At 38.2% G+C, this 16188-nt stretch overlaps 1 protein-coding gene across 4 annotated transcripts in view; it reads right to left on the bottom strand.

Annotated features, from left to right (window-relative positions):
- CKAP5 (cytoskeleton associated protein 5) overlaps nucleotides 1–16188 on the bottom strand; it is a 107812-nt gene that overhangs the window by 68691 nt on the left and 22933 nt on the right. For all 4 annotated transcript variants that reach the window (XM_060159258.1, XM_060159256.1, XM_060159255.1 and 1 more), the window contains exons 2-4: nucleotides 3856–3949; nucleotides 3175–3368; nucleotides 609–815 (exon numbers count right to left, since the gene is read on the bottom strand). In XM_060159258.1, coding sequence (XP_060015241.1) covers nucleotides 609–815; nucleotides 3175–3368; nucleotides 3856–3912 — 458 coding nt within the window. In that variant the 5' untranslated portion in view covers nucleotides 3913–3949. The remainder of the gene's footprint in view (nucleotides 1–608; nucleotides 816–3174; nucleotides 3369–3855; nucleotides 3950–16188) is intronic.

Below are 16188 nucleotides of genomic sequence, written 5' to 3'. Positions count from 1 at the left end.
ATCTTTATTAAAAAGAGATTTAGGGACTTCCCTGGTGGCGCAGTGGTTAAGAATTCACCTGCCAGTGCAGGGGACATGGGTTCAATCCCTGGTCTGGGAAGATCCCACGTGCCGCGGAGCAACTAAGCCCGTGCACCACAACTACCGAGCCTGCACTCTAGAGCCCATGAGCCACAACTACTGAGTCTATGTGCCACAACTACTGAAGCCCACGCACCTAGAGCCCGTGCTCCACAGCAAGAGAAGCCACCAAAATGAGAAGTCCACACACCACAATGAAGAGTAGCCCCCACTTGCCGCAACTAGAGAAAGCCCGCACGCAGCAATGAAGACCCAACACAGCCAAAAATAAATAAATAAATAAATTTATAAAAAAAAAAAAAGAAAGAGATTTAGATCAAATAACTATGCAACACACTTAAAGGCTAAAATTACTGAATACAAAGTGTCACACTTGAGGAATGGCTTTAGCTTTTCCAGGTCACTTTTCTGGTTGGTATGGTCTGCCAAGTCAAGCCCAACAGCTTTCATTTCTGTTTAAACCAGGAACCCAAACTCAATTGAGATATTCTAGTTAACAGAACTAAAACAAAAAGAAAAGGTTTTACCTTAAGGCTTTCCTCAGTGTCTCTATACAGGCCACTATGATCTTGGGGTTCTTATTGTCCAGGCCTTTCAGGAGCTCTTCTTGCACAGCTTCTCCTTTCTCAATCTCTATGTACATTAGACAAATCTCAATGCCTAGCTCCTTGGCTTTGGCCTTGGGTTGGTTGAACACTTTACTCACAACACCTGATACAACTTCCGCTGTGGTTCTGTAATATAGATTATAAACAACAACAACCATACACATAAAAACACACTTTAGTAGAAAGAGCCGGAAAAGGTCATGGAAAGTGGGGGAAACAAATACTTTTTTAAAAATGCTGAGAAATAAAGTAAATGAGACTCTAAAAACTTTATGTTCAAGTAAAACAGAAACAAACTCACACACTTAGAGAATGAACTTAGGGTTACTGCAGGGAAGGGATAGCCAGGGAGGTTGGGGTCGACATGTACACACTGCTGTATTTAAATAACCAACAAGGACCTACTGTATAGCACAGGGAACTCTGCTCAATGTTATATGGCAGCCTGGATGGGAGGTGAGTTTGGGGGAGAATGGATATATGTATATCAATGGCTGAGTCCCTCCGCTGTTCACCTGAAACTACCACAACATTGTTAATCGGCTATATTCCAGTATAAAATAAAAAGTTAAAAAAAATTATGTTCAAGAACATGAAAAAAAAAACTTATGCAAACCATAAGAGGTTAAGACATGTCACAACAGACAATGACACAGAACCATAGTTTCTATTTACACATATAGGAAATTTAAACAAGAAAGCAAAAATCCCTTGAAATCTCACTACCCAGAGAAAACTACTTTCAACTTTATGGTATCCATCCTTCTAGACTTTTCTATATGCAGAGATAGATAGACAGATACAGATACATTTTATAAAAATCAGATTACAGAGTTCTTGCTTTTTTGGAAAATTTTTGAAAGTCATTTTAAACACTTTTTAGGACAAGAGAATTTCTTCACAGAGGGAATGGATATGTACCTTTAATAACAAAAGGCTGTTCCTGACTCCTTGGCAAGACTTTACAGTAGCTTTATTGCTTTGAGTTTCTTCTAAATTAAATAAAACCTGTACTACTGGAAAGGAGAGAAACTGAGTGGGTTGGAATTACATGCAGCATTTGTCAAAAAAGTTTCTAGTATCAGAAGAAAAATGAAATTAAAAAAGCAATGGTCTCACTGATGGCAAGGGGAACTCATTGATGCTGGTTAACAAAACTGTCAAATTAATGACTGTCCTTCTTGGTATAATTTTTGAGGTGAGTCAAGTACAGTCTGCCCTCCATATTGGTGGGTTCCTTATCCATGGGTTCCTCATCTGCAGATTCAACCAAACTTGTATCAAAAATATTTGGGAAGGGCTTCCCTGGTGGCGCAGTGGTTGAGAGTCTGCCTGCCAATGCAGGGGACACGGGTTCGTGCCCCAGTCCGGGAAGATCCCACATGCCGCGGAGCGGCTGGGCCCGTGAGCCATGGCTGCTAAGCCTGCGCGTCTGGAGCCCATGCTCTGCAATGGGAGAGGCCACAACGGTGAGAAGCCCGCATAACGCAAAAAAAAAAAAAAAAATTTTGGGAAAAAAAATTCCAGAAAGTTCCAAAAAGCAAAACTTGAATTTGCCATGCAGCCAACAACTATTTACGCATTATTTATATTGTAGTTACAATTATTTACACAACATTTACATTGTGTTAGGTATTGAGAGTAACCTAGAAATGAGTTACAGTATACAGGAGAGTATATGTAGGTTATATGCAAATACTAGGCCATTTTACGTGAGGGACTTGAGCTTCTGTAGATTTTGCTATCCTAGGGTGTAGGGGTGGGGACTTTTGTCCTGGAACCAATTCCCATGCAGATACCTAGGGATGTGTATATATATTTCTTGTGCAATTAGGTCAAGGGTTCCCATTGTTTTTTTGTTTTTTGTATGGAGGGCTCCTTTCAATGACATAAAGACTAGTATTAGAAAAGTCAGGTTTATCAGGTATGGGAGACTGGGGTGACTGGAAACCTCTATCATCCAATAAGCTGGGAGTTATAGAGGTTATTTAGTTCGCATTACCTCTCCTAAGAGATAAAAATGCCTAATGACCATAGGGAGAAAGATGTGATTCTAAGATCACCTAGCCTGGAACCATTGTAGAAAAAGATTTAAGTAATGCCCAAATGTTTTCAGTGAAATTTTGACGTCTTTGCTAACCACCCCTCAGTTTCTTCTAAAAGTTACAAAAGATTTTCCCCCTTGGAGTAATTCTCATACAAAAGCCTCAAAAGGAAAAGCACTTGCCCATCAAACTTTAAGGTAAAAACTCAAGATCTGATTTCCAATTTGCTCCTCTCTAAAGATCTCTTGTACCATTTAGACTTCTGAGAGCAGATAAAGACTGAAATGAAAAACAAGTGTCAAGGAGCTACGAAAGTTAAGAAATGAATATCCTCTAAAAGTGCTAATAACTAAGCACAGTGATCCATAAATATACATAAATTAATCCATGTAGCACGAGACAGGGGTTTTTACCAGAATAGTTGGAAAGAAACTACTTACTTTCCTGCTACATGGGCATTTTCAACATAAACAAGTGCAGCTTCTAATCCTTTCAACTGAACCACTGCATTGGAATCAGTCACAAATTTTTTGATCAATCCTAAAAATTTGGACCATTCTGGGCTCTTTTCATCCTTTATTTTCTGGAAGATCTTCAGGGCCTCTTCATACCCACTTAACCTTGCTTTCCACAGCTAAAAGAAAAGTATTTTGAAACAAAACAAAATTTAATGACATTATTATCTACCATTGGGGTTGGGGGGTGGAATGACTACCTTATACTAGGTAATTTGAACAAAGGACCCCAGACTAGAAACAAAAATGGAGTTTAAGAAATCCAGATAGCTTTTTTATTTTTAAAGATTAGCTAACAAACTTTTTCTTATAAGTGTTTAATATTTATGATATTCTGTCAAGGCCTTCTAGAATTCATAAACAGGCCACTATAACGTACCCCACTTTGTATCCAAGTATTAGTCATTACTTCTTTGTAACATGACATTAAAGATGTAACAATTCAAACATGAGAAATTTTCCTGCTGAAACTGCCCAATCTCCAAAGTAGGCTGTTTCTCCAGTTGTATTGTGTAATCATCAGGCAGCTTTATACTACACTATACAGTATAACTGCTGACAAAACAAGCCAATGACACTGAAATTTGAGTTCCAGAAAAGTCTTACCTTGTGTTCACATTTCTGATCAACTGGCAGTTTCACCCACTCACTGTCATCTCCCATTGTGCTTCCAGTTTCTTCTTAGAATTAAGAGTAATTCCTGGTCAGACAAAAATCGGTATCTATTAACTCTAGCAACCAAGCTGTCTCTTAAAGACAAAAAGATTTTTCTGAGACTATTATTTTAGCATGTGTAAACCAACAAAAGTAAAAAATCTCATTCTTTGGTCAAATGCCCATTTAATTCCATTAATAGAACATTTAAAAAGTAAACGAAAAAAGTTAATAAAAATTCTAAATGAGGGATTCCCTGGTGGCGCAGTGGTTAAGAATCCGCCTGCCAATGCAGGGGACACAGGTTCAAGCCCTGGTCCGGGAAGATCCCACATGCTGTGGAGCAACTAAGCCCGTGCGCCACAACTACTGAGCCTGCGCTCTAGAGCCCATAAGCCACAAATACTGAAGCCCGTGTGCCTAGAGCCTGTGCTCCGCAACAAGAGAAGCCACCGCAATGAGAAGCCCGCACACCGCAACAAAGACCCAACGTAGCCAAAAATAAATAAATTTATTTTTTTAAAAAATGTAATCTATGTTAGCTGTAGAAAATCTGGAAAGTATAGAAAATATATAAGGAAGGAAAGCATTAAAATACAATTTCACTATCAATTAGTAACCAAAATGAACACTGCAGTGTATCCACTTGAACCCTTCCAGATTTTTTTCAATGCACATGCAGTGTATAAATTATATGAAAAAGGGCTAATCCTCTTGTAATTTCTTTCTTACATCGTCACAAACATTTCCTCATATTTGAGAACATGATGTTTAAAGGCTGCACTACACTCCATTTTATGAATGTACCATAATTACCAAGCCTAACACTGGACATTTAAATTGTTAAGTTTTCCAATATTATAAATAACATAAAAGGGATCTTGCTTAATCTTTCCATCCCCAGTCCTGGTGTGACATAAAATATGTCTTCAATAAATATTTATCTAATGAATATATGCCTTGATAGTATCTGCTATGAGTCAGGCACTGTGCAAACTACTTTTTAAACATATTGATTCATTATACTAACAACAACTACACGAAAGAAAGACATTCTCCCCACTTTACACACTAGGCTCACAAAGATTCAGTAACTTGCCCAAAACAACAAAGCTAACAGGCCGTGAGATCACACTAAGATTCCAAGTCTATGCCTCTTCTTTACAACTTGTTGCCTCCCATTAAAATGTAGGAAATATCCCAGGGAAAGTTACTAGAGACTGAATTGTAAAAGTTTATTAGAGTAAAAGGAACTTTCATTAAGACTTCTCTTCAAAATCCCCAAGAGTCTGTGAAACAACAGCAGTGTGTTTTAGAGCAGGAGTCAAACCTTAATAGCAAATCTACAGGAACTCTAATACAGCAATAGTGAGAGAGAAAATAGTACAACAGTTTGGAAAACAGTATGGCATTATTTAAATTGAAAATGCACATACTCCACTATCCAGCAACTCCATTCCTAGGTATATACCCTAGAAATTGATGCCAACTGCACCAGAAGACCTGTATGAGAGTATTCATAGCAATGTTGTTCATAGAAAAGTCAAAAGTTGGAAACACTTTTTACAAGTTCATCAAAAAGAGAATGAATAAATAGTGGTATATTCACTGTGTAATATTATACAGCAACTAAAAGAACTGAAAGCATTGAAAGCAAGTACTCCAACAAGTACATGTACATGCATATTGATAGCAGCACTATTCACAATGGCCAAAAATCAGCCCAAATGTCTATCCATGGATGAATAAACAAACTGTGAAACATACATACGATGGACTATTACTCAGCTATAAATGGGAATGAAGTACTTACTGATACATGCTACAGCATGGATGAATTTCACAAACATGATGCTAAGTGAAGGAAGCCAAACACAAAAGGTTCTATATTATATGATTCCATTCATAGGAAATATCCAGAACAGATCAATCCATAGAGACAGATGGAGACTGGTGGTTGCCAGGGGTTGAGGAGAGAGGGGGAGAGAGTGGGAGTGGGGAGAAATTGCTTAATGGGTAAGGAGTCTTACTGTGATGTGATGGAAATGTTACTGTTTTGGAACTAGACAGAGATGGTGGTTGCACAACATTGTGAATGTACAAAATGCCATTGAATTGTTCACTTTAAAATGGTTAATTTTATGTTATATGAATTTCACCTCAATAAAAAAATTTTTTTTTTCAGTTCCTAGGTGACTGTAATATGCAACCTGGGTTAAAAACCTCTAATGTTACTTTCTTGGCACAAGTTTGAGCTGCAAAAGCAATCTTTCCTATCTGAGTTTCAAAGAGAAACAGTCAATGTAAGTTTTAAAAACATTTTCCAGCCAAGAGAATGTGAACAATAATATTCGATTGTTGGTATTCTGTGAATTCTCTGCAATACTTTTTTTTTCTTGTTGGTTGCTTTTCGAAACATGAAGAAAAAGGTTACCTAACCTAAACTGCCTCATATAAAATATTGATGTCAGCCTTTCTCAACTTCTGAGGTGGCCCACACTCTGTCTGTGGCATGTGTTTCTCCCAAGGCCACTCTCGCCTTCTGAGATGGCCCACACTCTGTCTGTGGAGTGTGCTTCTCTCTAAATAAATCCACTTCTTACCTATCACTTTGTCTCTCACTGAATTCTTTCTGTAATGGGACATCAAGAATCTGAGCTTCATTAAGTCCTGAAACCAGGTATACAGCAAAGTGAGAGACTGGTTCAAGATGGTGGAGAAGGACGTGCTCTCACTCCCTCTTGCGAGAGCACCGGCATCACAACTAACTGCTGAACAATCATCGACAGGAATACACTGGAACTCACCAAAAAGATACCCCACATCCAAAGACAAAGGAGACGCTGCAATGAGACGGTAGGAGGGGCGCAATCACAATAAAATCAAATCCCACAACTGCTGGGTGGGTGACTCACAAACTGCAGAACACTTATACCACAGAAGTCCACCCACTGGAGTGAAGGTTCTGAGCCCCAGGTCAGGCTTCCCAAACTGGGGGTCCGGCAATGGAAGGAGGAATTCCTAGAGAATCAGACTTTGAAGACTAGCGGGATTTGACTGCAGGACTTCAACAGGACTGGGGGAAACAGAGACTCCACTCTTGGAGGGCACACACAAAGTAGTGTGTGCATCAGGACCCAGGGGAAGGAGCAGTGACCCCACCGAAGATTGAACCAGACGTACCTGCTAGTGTTAGAGGGTCTCCTGCAGAGGCTGGGGGTGGCTGTGGCTCACCGTGGGGACAAGGACACTGGCAGCAGAAGTTCTGGGAGGTACTCTTTGGCGTGAGCCCTCCCAGAGTCTGCCATTAGCCCCACTAAAGAGCTGGGTAGGCTCCAGAGCTGGGTCACCTCAGTCCAAACAACCAACAGGGAGGGAACCCAGCCCCATGCATCAGCAGACAAGCGGATTAAAGTTTTATTGAGCTCTGCCCACCAGAGCAACACCCAGCTCAATCCACCACCAGTCCCTCCCATCAGGAAACTTGCACAAGCCTCTCAGATAGCCTCATCCACCAGAGGGCAGACAGCAGAAGCAAGAAGAACTACACTTCTGCAGCCTGTGGAAGGAAAACCACATTCACAGCAAGACAGACAAAATAAAAAGAGAACTTTGTACCAGATGAAGGAACAAGATAAAACCCCAGAAAAACAACTAAATGAAGTGGAGATAAGCAACCTTTCAGAAAAAGAATTCAGAATAATGATAGTGAAGATGATCCAGGACCTCAGAAAAAGAATGGAGGCAAAGATCGAGAAGATGCAAGAAATGTTTAACAAAGACCTAATTAAAGAACAAACAAACAGAGATGAACAATACAATAACTGAAATGAAAACTACACTAGAAGGAATCAATAGCAGAATAACTGAGGCAGAAGAACGGATAAGTGACCTGGAAGACAGAATGGTGGAATTCACTGCTGTGGAAGAGAATAAAGAAAAAAGAATGAAAAGAAATGAAGACAGCCTAGGAGACCTCTGTGACAACATTAAACGCAACAACATTCACATTATAGGGGTTCCAAAAGGAGAAGAGAGAGAGAAAGGACCAGAGAAAATATTTGAAGAGATTATAGTCGAAAACTTCCCTAACATGGGAAAGGAAATAGCCACCCAAGTCCAGGAAGCACAGAGAGTCCCATACAGGATAAACCCAAGGAGAAACAAGCCAAGACCCACAGTAATCAAATTGACAAAAATTAAAGACAAAGAAAAATTATTGAAAGCAACAAGGGAAAAACGACAAATAACATACAAGGGAGCTCCCATAAGGTTAACAGCTGATTTCTCAGTAGAAACTCTACAAGCCAGAAGGCAGTGGCACGATATATTTTAAATGATGAAAGGGAAGAACCTACAACCAACATTACTCTAACTGGCCAGGATCTCATTCAGATTCGATGGAGAAATCAAAAGCTTTACAGACAAGCAAAAGCTAAGAGAATTCAGCATCACCAAACCAGCTCTACAACAAATGCTAAAGGAACTTCTCTACGTGGGAAACACAAGAGAAGAAAAGGACCTACAAAACCAAACCCATAACAATTAAGAAAATGGTAACAGGAACATACATATCAATAATTACCTTAATCGTGAATGGATTAAATGCTCCAACCAAAAGACACAGGCTTGCTGAATAGATACAAAAACAAGATCCATATATATGCTGTCTACAAGAGACTCACTTCAGACCTAGGGACACAAACAGACTGAAAGTGAGGGGATGGAAAAAGATATTCCATGCAAATGGAAATCAAAAGAAACCTGGAGTAGCAATACTCATATAAGATAAAAGACTTTAAAATAAAGAATGTCACAAGAGACAAGGAAGGACACTACATAATGATCAAGGGATCAATCCAAGAAAAAGATATAACAATTATAAATATATATGCACCCAACATAGGAGCACCTCAATACATAAAGCAACTGCTAAGAGCTCTAAAAGAGGAAATTGACAGTAACAATCATAGTGGGGGACTTAAACACCTCACTTAGTTACACCAGTGGACAGATCATCCAGACAGAATATTAATAAGGAAACACAAGCTTTAAATGACACAATAGACCAGATAGATTTAATTGATATTTATACAACATTCCGTCCAAAAACAGCAGATTACACTTTCTTCTCAAGTGCACACAGAACATTCTCCACGATAGATCACATCTTGGGTCACAAATCGAGCCTTAGTAAATTTAAGAAAACTGAAATCATATCAAGCATCTTTTCTGACCACAACGCTATGAGATTAGAAATCAATTACAGGGAAAAAAATGTAAAAAACCCAAACACATGGAGGCTAAACAATACGTTACTAAATAACCAAGAGATCACTGAAGAAATCAAAGAGGAAATCAAAAAATACCTAGAGACAAATGACAATGAAAACACGAGATCCAAAACCTATGGGATGCAGCAAAAGCAGTTCTAAGAGGGAAGTTTATAGCAATACAAGCCTACCTCAAGAAACAAGAAAAATCTCAAATAAACAATCTAAGCTTACACCTAAATGAACTAGAGAAAGAACAACAAACAAAACCCAAAGTTAGTAGAAGGAAGGAAATCATAAAGAGCAGAAATTGATGAAATAAAACAAAGAAAATAGCAAAGATCAATAAAATTAAAAGCTGGTTCTTTGAAAAGATAAACAAAATTGATAAACCTTTAGCCAGGCTCATCAAGAAAAAGAGGGAGAGGACTAAAATCAATAAAATTAGAAATGAAAAAGAAGTTACAACAGACACCACAGAAATACAAAGCATCCTAAGAGACTACTACAAGCAACTCTATGCCAATAAAATGGACAACCTGGAAGAAATGGACAAATTCTTTTTTTTTCTGATGTGTATTTTTTTTTTTACATCTTTATTGGAGTATAACTGCTTTACAATGGTGTGTTAGTTTCTGCTTCATAACAAAGTGAATCAGTTATACATATACATATGTTCCCATATCTCTTCCCTCTTGTGTCTCCCTCCCTCCCACCCTCCCTATCCCACCCCTCCAGGCGGTCACAAAGCACAGAGTTGATCTCCCTGTGCTATGCGGCTGCTTCCCACTAGCTATCTACCTTACGTTTGGTAGTGTATATATGTCCATGCCTCTCTCTCGCTTTGTCACAGCTTACCCTTCCCACTCCTCATATCCTCAAGTCCATTCTCTAGTAGGTCTGTGTCTTTATTCCTGTCTTACCTCTAGGTTCTTCATGACATTTTTTTCTCTTAAATTCCATATATATGTTAGCATACGGTATTTGTCTTTCTCTTTCTGACTTACTTCACTCTGTATGACAGACTCTAGGTCTATCCACCTCATTACAAATAGCTCAATTTTGTTTCTTTTTACGGCTGAGTAATATTCCATTGTATATATGTGCCACATCTTCTTTATCCATTCCTCCAATGATGGACACTTAGGTTGTTTCCATCTCCTAAATAGAGATAAATAGAGCTGCAATGAACATTTTGGTACATGACTCTTTTTGTGGACAAATTCTTAGAAAGGTATAACCTTCCTGAACCAGGAAGAAATAGAAAATATGAACAGACCAATCACAAGTGACGAAATTGAAACTGTGATTAAAAATCTTCAAAAAAAATTAAAATATTGATGTCACTGTGCTACATTTTCTGAAATGGCTTCTACTACTTCATAGCTTCAGTTTTTAAAAAAAATTAGTGTTTAAGATTTTGCTGCTTTCCATTCAAAGGAAAGGCTTGCTTCATACCAAAACTTTCCCAGGGCTTCCCTGGTGGCGCAGTGGTTAAGAATCTGCCTGTCAATGCAAGGAACATGGGTTCGAGCCCTGGCCTGGGAAGCTCTCACATGTTGCAGAGCAACTAAGCCCATGCGCCACCACTACTGAGCCTGCTCTAGAGCCAGCAAGCCACAACTACTGAAGCCTGCGCGACTAGAGCCTGTGCTCCGCAACAAGAGAAGCCACAACAATGAGAAGCCTGTGCACTGCAACGAAGAGTAGCCCCCGCTCATTGCAAGTAGAGAAAGCCTGCGTACAGCAACAAAGACCCAACACAGCCAAAAATTTTAAAATAAATAAATAAATTTATTAAAAAAACACAAAACTTTCCCAGCCACTGAAATAATGGATAGTGTTTTGTGTATACGTGTGACACTGAGGACTACTGCTCTGTATTTATCGTTTTCCAGGATCAATATACTAAGAAAAAAAGCACTTCACTAATTTTTCCCCATAATTATTTTAATTTTAAAATAATTTTACAATTTAATTTTTTACATATATAAGAAAATATATACAATATATGTGTTAGGAAGCATTACAATAAAATTGATATATTGACCTACCACCCAAACTGAAAATTAGGACACTACTAATATTATTACTGCACCTGTGCATTTCTTTCCTACCCCATCCTTCTTACCACAGAAGCACTTTCCTAAAGTTCACCTGGTTCTATGCTGTAGTCAGTCACATATTCCTAAATAAAATTAACTGTGCTTGTTTGTGAGCCTTAGAAAAATGTTGTAGTCTTCCATAAGTTGCTTTTTTCATTCAATGTTTCATTTGTAAAATTCATCCATGTGGTATACTGTAGTTTAAATCTACTAAAAGTGTGGTCCAAAGACTTGTGCTGTTTCACAAACTTATCATTCAGAGATAAGTACAGAAATAGAGGTAAGTGTTTAGAAACTGCCATAACATCTATTCTATCTTCTTTTATTATAGTGATTTGAGGAACTGAAAAAAGTTCAGCAAGGCTAAAGTATAAAATGCAACAAGAAAAGTGAAAGGGTATAAAGAGTAAGGCTAGAAAGTAGTCCAAATCAGACCTTGGAAGGTCTTGTAAGCAATGTTAAGGAATTTAGACTTTATCCCAAAGGTAGAAGGAGACTTTGAAGGACTGTAGACAGGAAAATTTCATATGCTACCAAACTTGCATTTTTCAAAGACTATATAATGTAAATATAAAAGCAATGTAAAGAATGTCTTGGAAGGCAGTTAACAATGGAGGGAAATCAGTTAGAAGGCTGTAATCTAAATGAAGGATGATGATGGCCTGGAACTTAGAGTAGTAGCAATGCAGGTGGAAAAAACGGGATGGATTTTAGAGCTACAAGGAATGTCAAGGACTGTCTTTATTGAGTGACTGTAGAAGGAGTATAAGACACAGATGAAAATGAAGTTTTGGGCAAGCTGAGTTTGACATGTACACTAGACGAGGGTAGATGCGGGAAGCAGCTGGAGATTCAAGCCTGGTATTCAAGACAGAGATAAAAATTTAGGAGTTATCAGTAGATAAATGTAATTAAAACCAAGGGGGTGGATGATAGTACTGAGGGAGAGTACATAGTGAGAAGAGCCCCACGTTAGAGTTTAGATGAAACCAGCATCTACAGGACAGGTAGATGAGCCCCTTAGACCACCATGTACAGTGTCTGACACATATAAAATGATCAATTAATGTATGCTGGGGAAAGAAAAAAAACCCACAATAACTCAAAATGCAGTAACAGTCTTATCAAATTTGAGTTTTTGCTACTTGAGGGAAACTTTATTACTTTCTATGTCTGGCTGCAAATCTACACTTAAAAAAAATTAAAAGAATTCTGTATCTTCAAAACCACCACTAACTTGAGGTTGAGGCCTTGGGTAAGTTACTTAGCCAAATATATATTGCCTCAGCATGCTTGTGTGTAAAGTGGGAATAATAATACATACCTCAGAGAATTGTTGTGTGGATTAAATGAGTCAGTACATGTAAAGCTCTTAGACTAGGTACTTGGCATCTAGCAAGGGCTCAAAAAATGTTAGCAACTTACTATCATTATTTGGCATCCCAAATTTGAATTTATTTCATTTCTAAATTACAGTTGACTTTATTTTGGAATTTTATAGGATTAAAAGAGCAAGTCTATAGGCACCTCAGAATATTGTTTAATGCATAAAATATATGATCATATTAAATCAGTTATGTTGAAATAGTTATATATGTTGAATATAATATAGTTATGTTGAAATATAGTTATCAAAATATTTTGAAATGTGAATATATGGGCTTCTCCATTAATAAATAAAATCCAGCAGCAGATTTAATAACTACTGTAACTCTTGTTATGAATAAAAAAATATATATATATGTATATATATTTTTTTTACCTTACGCGGGCCTCTCACTGTTGTGGCCTTTCCCGTTGCGGACCACAGGCTCCGGACGCGCAGGCTCAGCGGCCATGGCTCACGGGCCCAGGCGCTCCACGGCATGTGGGATCTTCCCAGACTGGGGCACGAACCCGTGTCCCCTGCATCGGCAGGCGGACTCTCAACCACTGCGCCACCAGGGAAGCCCTAAAAATATTTTTATATACTACATAACATGATTATGAAAATGATTTCTATTGGTGACAAAGGCATAGGTTCTTATAATATTATTGTAGTTTATTGCCTACATTATTAACTGAAGAAAATGTCAAAATTTCAGTTAGGACTTCCCTGGTGGCACAGTGGTTAAGAATCCACCTGCCAATGCAGGGGACACGGGGTTCGATCCCTGGTCCGGGAAGATCCCACATGCCGTGGAGCAAATAAGCCCGTGTGCCACAATTACTGAGCCCAGGTGCCATGACTACTGAAGCTCGCACACCTAGAGCCCATGCTCCACAACAAGCAAGCCACTGCAATGAGAAGCCCGCACGCTGCGATGAAGAGTAGCCCCCGCTCTCTGCAACCAGAAAGCCCGCACGCAGCAACAAAGACCCAACGCAGACCAAAAAAAAAAAAAAAGAAAGAAAGAAAAAGAAATTTCAGTTATAAGATTAGTGCAAATAAAGATGTAATTATTTTTCCATACAAATTTACAGAGTCCCTGAATTCTAACCCAGCTTAAAATCTCTTGATCTACAACCTTTCAAATTCTATGATCAAAAACTTTAGGGCATTCCCTGAGGATATGTAACTCTGCCATCAGTTTTGATGTGGAAACACTATGATATACAAATGTTGTTGGACAACAGTAGTTTTAAGAGTAAAATATGAAAGGTTTAAAAAAGCTAGCTCTGTCCTTTATTTATTGAGACTTTATTTTCTCCTTTGTATTTCCATTGTATTAGATAAATAAATGTGAATGTAGAATTGTAAAAAAAAAAAAAAAAAGACTTTAGGGCACTGCTTACAATCATCTCAAAGTCCCTAGTTAAAATAATGGTTAACATCCATCCTGTATTTCAGTAGCACTTTATATTTTACATGTATTTTTACAGTCATTCATTTTCTATGTATTTCATAATGTAAATGCAAGCACGCTGTTATATTATCTCATTCAGGTTTAGTTTCTTTCTTTTTCATATTATTCTTAGTTATGTGACTCTTACTAAACTATAAGATTCTCTTGAGCAAAAGCCTTTTGTCTTATTAATCTCTATCTTCAAAAGGGTCAAATAAATAAATAAAGTATCATTATCCTCTTTTTACATATGGGGAAAAAGAGGTTCAGCGTCCTGCCCAATGTCACTTAAGTAGGGGAGAATGGTCTAAAAGAGATTTCTTTTTTTTAATTTATTTTTGGCTGCGTTGGGTCTTCATTGCTGCACACGGGTTTTCTCTACTTGCGGTGAGCGGGGGCTACTCTATGCTGTGGTTCATTGCGGTGGCTTCTCTTGTTGCGGAGCACAGGCTCTAGGCACGCAGGCTTCGGTAGTTGTGGCACACACACTCAGTATTTGTGGCTCGTGGGTTCTAGAGCACAGGCTCAGTAGTTGTGGTGCACAGGCTTAGTTGCTCCGCAGCATGTGGGATCTTCACGGACCAGGGATCGAACCCGTGGCCCCTGAATTGGCAGACGGATTCTTAACCACTGTGCTACCAGGGAAATCCCTGAAAGAGATTTCTTGATACCTAGTTTGGTGAAATTCCTACAACTGACCTACATATGGTTTCTACATTATCTATAGTGAAATCTATTCACACTCTACAGTATAAATAGTAAGAATTATTTTGGTGATTACTTAACTCAATAAAAATATAAAGGGCAAATGAGAGTATATATGAAAGACAAGTTTATTTGCCTCCAAAGGACTTAGGTAATTTAGGGAAATTTAAAATACAGTTAGTTGGTAAGGGGGAATCATCCCTAATCAGCAGCTGCCGAATAATCAAGCCTAACTACCCAGTTGGGCCTCAGAACACTGTTAACCTGTCTTTGCGTAAGAAAGAAATGACTACAGTTTTAATTATAATTTGGGGTTATCCACGTAGTCCGACCCTTCTCCCTCACAACCCTTATTCCATTGAATACTGACTCTACCAGTTGAAAAGGAAAATCTTTCATTGAGATTAATAAAAAAACTAAAGGGTGGTAGACTATAATTTCTATAGCTCATACTAGTTTTAAATTTATAACTATAATTCTAGAATATTTGCAGGGGGGACAGTAGGGGAAAGTCATTAAAGTGGCTACCTGTTTGTAAGTTAAACTTTGCCTCTATCTGCAAATTTTAACTAGCCATTATCACAAAGGAAAGTAAAGGCCTTAGGAACATTTAGAACATATTCAGGAAGTAATGAAGAGGACCCTCAGAGTTCATAAAACGGAATACATGTAGAATAAACCAACAATTTCATGAAAAGTCACACCAGTTAAAGGCCTGAGTGATCTCTTTAGAGAAATGTAGTGCTGTTTTCAATATACACAGCAAATTAAAACCAAACTAACATTCATAATAGCCAAAGAGTGGAAACAACCCAAACCTCTATCCACTGATAAATAGATAAAACGTGGTAAATCCACAGAATGGAGTATGATTCAGTAATAAAAATTAAGTACTATAAAGAATTCCTAAAACTCAACAACAAAAAAAGCAAACAACTTGATTAAAAAATGGGCAAAGAACTTGATTAGACATTCATCCAAAGACAGACAAATGGCCAATAAGCACATGAAAAGATGCTCAAGATTACAAACATTAGGGAAATGCAAATCAAAACTACAAGTATTACCTCACACCTATTAGGATGGCTACTATCAAAAACCCAGGAAACAACAAATGTTGGCAAGGATATGGAGAAATTGGAACCCTTGTACACTGTTGGTGACAATGTAAAATGGTACAGTTACTGTGGAGAACAGTATGGCCGTTCCTCAAAAAATTAAAACAGAATGACAATATGATCCAGCAATTCCACTTCTGGGTATATGCCCAAAATAATCGAAAGCAGGATCTTGAAGAGATATCTGTACACCCATGTTCATAGCAGCATTACTCACAACAGCTAAAATATGGAAGCAACCCAAGTGACCACTGATGGA

This window comes from Lagenorhynchus albirostris, chromosome 9, assembly GCF_949774975.1.
Source record: "Lagenorhynchus albirostris chromosome 9, mLagAlb1.1, whole genome shotgun sequence".
NCBI lineage: Eukaryota > Metazoa > Chordata > Mammalia > Artiodactyla > Delphinidae > Lagenorhynchus > Lagenorhynchus albirostris.
Note: the sequence above shows the minus strand (reverse complement) of the source record. Positions and strands in the feature narration are given on the sequence as shown.